Source organism: Carya illinoinensis, chromosome 15 (genome assembly GCF_018687715.1).
Source record: "Carya illinoinensis cultivar Pawnee chromosome 15, C.illinoinensisPawnee_v1, whole genome shotgun sequence".
Lineage (NCBI taxonomy): Eukaryota > Viridiplantae > Streptophyta > Magnoliopsida > Fagales > Juglandaceae > Carya > Carya illinoinensis.
Genome location: NC_056766.1, coordinates 2,542,963 through 2,545,291, shown reverse-complemented (window position 1 = coordinate 2,545,291; position 2,329 = coordinate 2,542,963). Strand labels below are relative to the sequence as shown.

General features: G+C 42.9%; 1 protein-coding gene across 1 annotated transcript; it reads left to right on the top strand.

The window, feature by feature from the left end:
• The first annotated feature begins 705 nt into the window (after nt 1-705).
• LOC122297354 (G-type lectin S-receptor-like serine/threonine-protein kinase LECRK4) lies at nt 706-1,774 on the top strand. The gene has a single exon (XM_043107395.1). It carries the CDS (start codon nt 713-715, stop codon nt 1,757-1,759), a length of 1,047 nt encoding a protein of 348 aa, XP_042963329.1. The 5' UTR covers nt 706-712; the 3' UTR covers nt 1,760-1,774.
• The last annotated feature ends 555 nt before the right edge of the window (nt 1,775-2,329 follow it).

Here is a 2,329-nt window from a genome sequence, read left to right as displayed (position 1 = left end):
ACTGAAGTTGTGCGCAACTTCAGTTGGTCTTCTAGAATGAAGACAGGAGCAGTGAGTTGCAGAGGTGGAGGATATCATGTTTGAGGAAGACGGAGATACAGCGAGTGTACCAGTCTCCAAGTGGGAGAATTGTTGAGGAATGTGGAGTCTGGTCCACACCGCTCGAGCGGAGGCATTGGCCGCTCGAGCGAAGTCAGGCAGAGTCGAACGCTCGATGTTGGCTCGACAGTGAGCTCGAGCAGGAGGAGTTCGCTCGAGCGGAGGCATTGGCCGCTCGAGCGAAATCAGGCAGAGTCGAACGCTCGACGTCAGCTCGACAGTGGGCTCGAGCGGGATGCGGAAGGGAAGTTCGCTCGACGCGCGCTCGACACGCCGCTCGAGCGAACATACGATTTAGGGATTCCGCCGTTTGAACTATAAATATGATTTTTGCCTCTTTTGTCTGCAACAGAGCAGCTACGAAAACACTGTGGATGAACAGTGTTGTGACCCATCTTGTAGTGTGATTCCTCAATAATAAAATCCTCTGCAGCTCCCGTGGACGTAAGCAATTTGCCGAACCACGTACATCTTGTGTCGTGTGTGATTGCGTGTGTGATCGTTTTCTCATTCGGTGTTATATTTCAATTCATTGTCATCGTTTTTTCACAACACTACCATAATCAAGGTGATATTTGGGAGTTCCGAAGCAAAACAGGTAAGTAGGGGAAGAATGAAACAACTGAGAATGGGCGTCGTAATTGGCAGTTTTGCACTTTTAATTGTGCTAGCTCTTTCTGCATTTCTGATCTTGCGATACCGTCGTTGGTCATACAAAAAGGTTATGTACGAAGTTAATGAAGCTGGATTTATTGAGGATGTCTCTCTACGAGCATTTACTTACTGTCAACTCGAAGTTGCAACGAATGGCTTTGTCGAACAACTGGGAAGGGGCTCTTTTGGGACAGTTTTCAAGGGCGCTTTATCAAATGGGCAGAGGAAAATTGCTGTCAAAAGACTTGAAAAAGTGGCGGCTGAAGGAGACTTGGAATTCCGGAAAGAGATGAGGTCTATTGGAAGAACACACCATAGAAACCTAGTTCAGCTACTAGGTTACTGCCATGACGGTCCCAACAGGCTATTGGTGTATGAGTATATGAGCAATGGAACACTGTCTGACTACCTTTCCAAATCTCAAATAAAGCCAAACTGGGAAGAAAGAATTAAAATCTCTTTAAATATTGCTATAGGGATCCTCTACTTACACGAGGAATGCGAGACCCAAATTATTCACTGTGACCTCAATCCCAACAACATATTAATAGACGAGCAGGGGTGTGCAAAAATTGCAGATTTTGCATTGGCAAAGCTATTGATGCCAGACCATTCCCGGACTCTAACCGGGATAAGAGGAACAAGAGGGTATGTTGCCCCTGAGTGGCACAAGAACTTGCCCATCACAGTAAAAGCAGATGTGTATAGTTTTGGAGTTGTGTTCTTGGTCATTATATGCTGTCGCAGGAGCATTGATGTCAATGCTCCCGAAGAAGAGGCTATTCTTGTTAACTGGGTCTACGACTGTTTCAAGGCTAATGAAGTTAGCAAGCTGGTGCCTGAAGAAGTTGATCAGCAATGCTTGGAGAGGATGATTAGAATTGGGTTGTGGTGCATAGAAGAAGACCCAGCAGCTCGCCTTTCAATTAAGAAGGTGGTTCAGATGTTGGAAGGAACCGTAGAGATACCCGAACCTCCATGCGCACAATCTTCATTTCAGCATTAGTTCTTCATTACACATAAGAGTGAAGTATTTCTTCTTCTTCTTTTTTCAACATAAAACTCGATTTGTGATTGGGTTTAGAGAATTTCAAGTTGTTGTTGCTACCGAGCTAGTGCCGCCTTCCATGTTTATCATCGTTGTAAATTCCAGTGTGTATGCCCTCGTCATTTACTTCTTAATTTACGTGTTGGCTTTTTAATATGAAGTTAACTCCTACTTCTACTATTTTTCTCTATATATGTTATATGTACGTATACAAACATATAAAGTATATATTAAAAATATGAGAAAACGAAGACAATTCTCTCAAACTACTGTCTAATTTTCTATCACCCCCTCAAAGTATCAACTTTGAAAATTATCGGCCCAAACAACTAAGAAATCACAACTTAACCCCGTATTTTAGCGAATGGAATTAAAAAATTGCCCATCACGTGAACGTGGGTCTGCTCCATGAATCTCCAATATTAAAGGGATAATAAAAATAAGGGAAGTGATTAGATATTAAGGTAATTAGTAGTTCTAAGATAAAATGATCGAGAACTGGCAATTAGAAAAAGAACGAAGAGAAGG

Excerpts from the sequence above, each read along its gene's own strand:
- LOC122297354 (XM_043107395.1), top strand. The coding sequence starts at position 713 with ATGAAACAACTGAGAATGGGCGTCGTAATTGGCAGTTTTGCACTTTTA.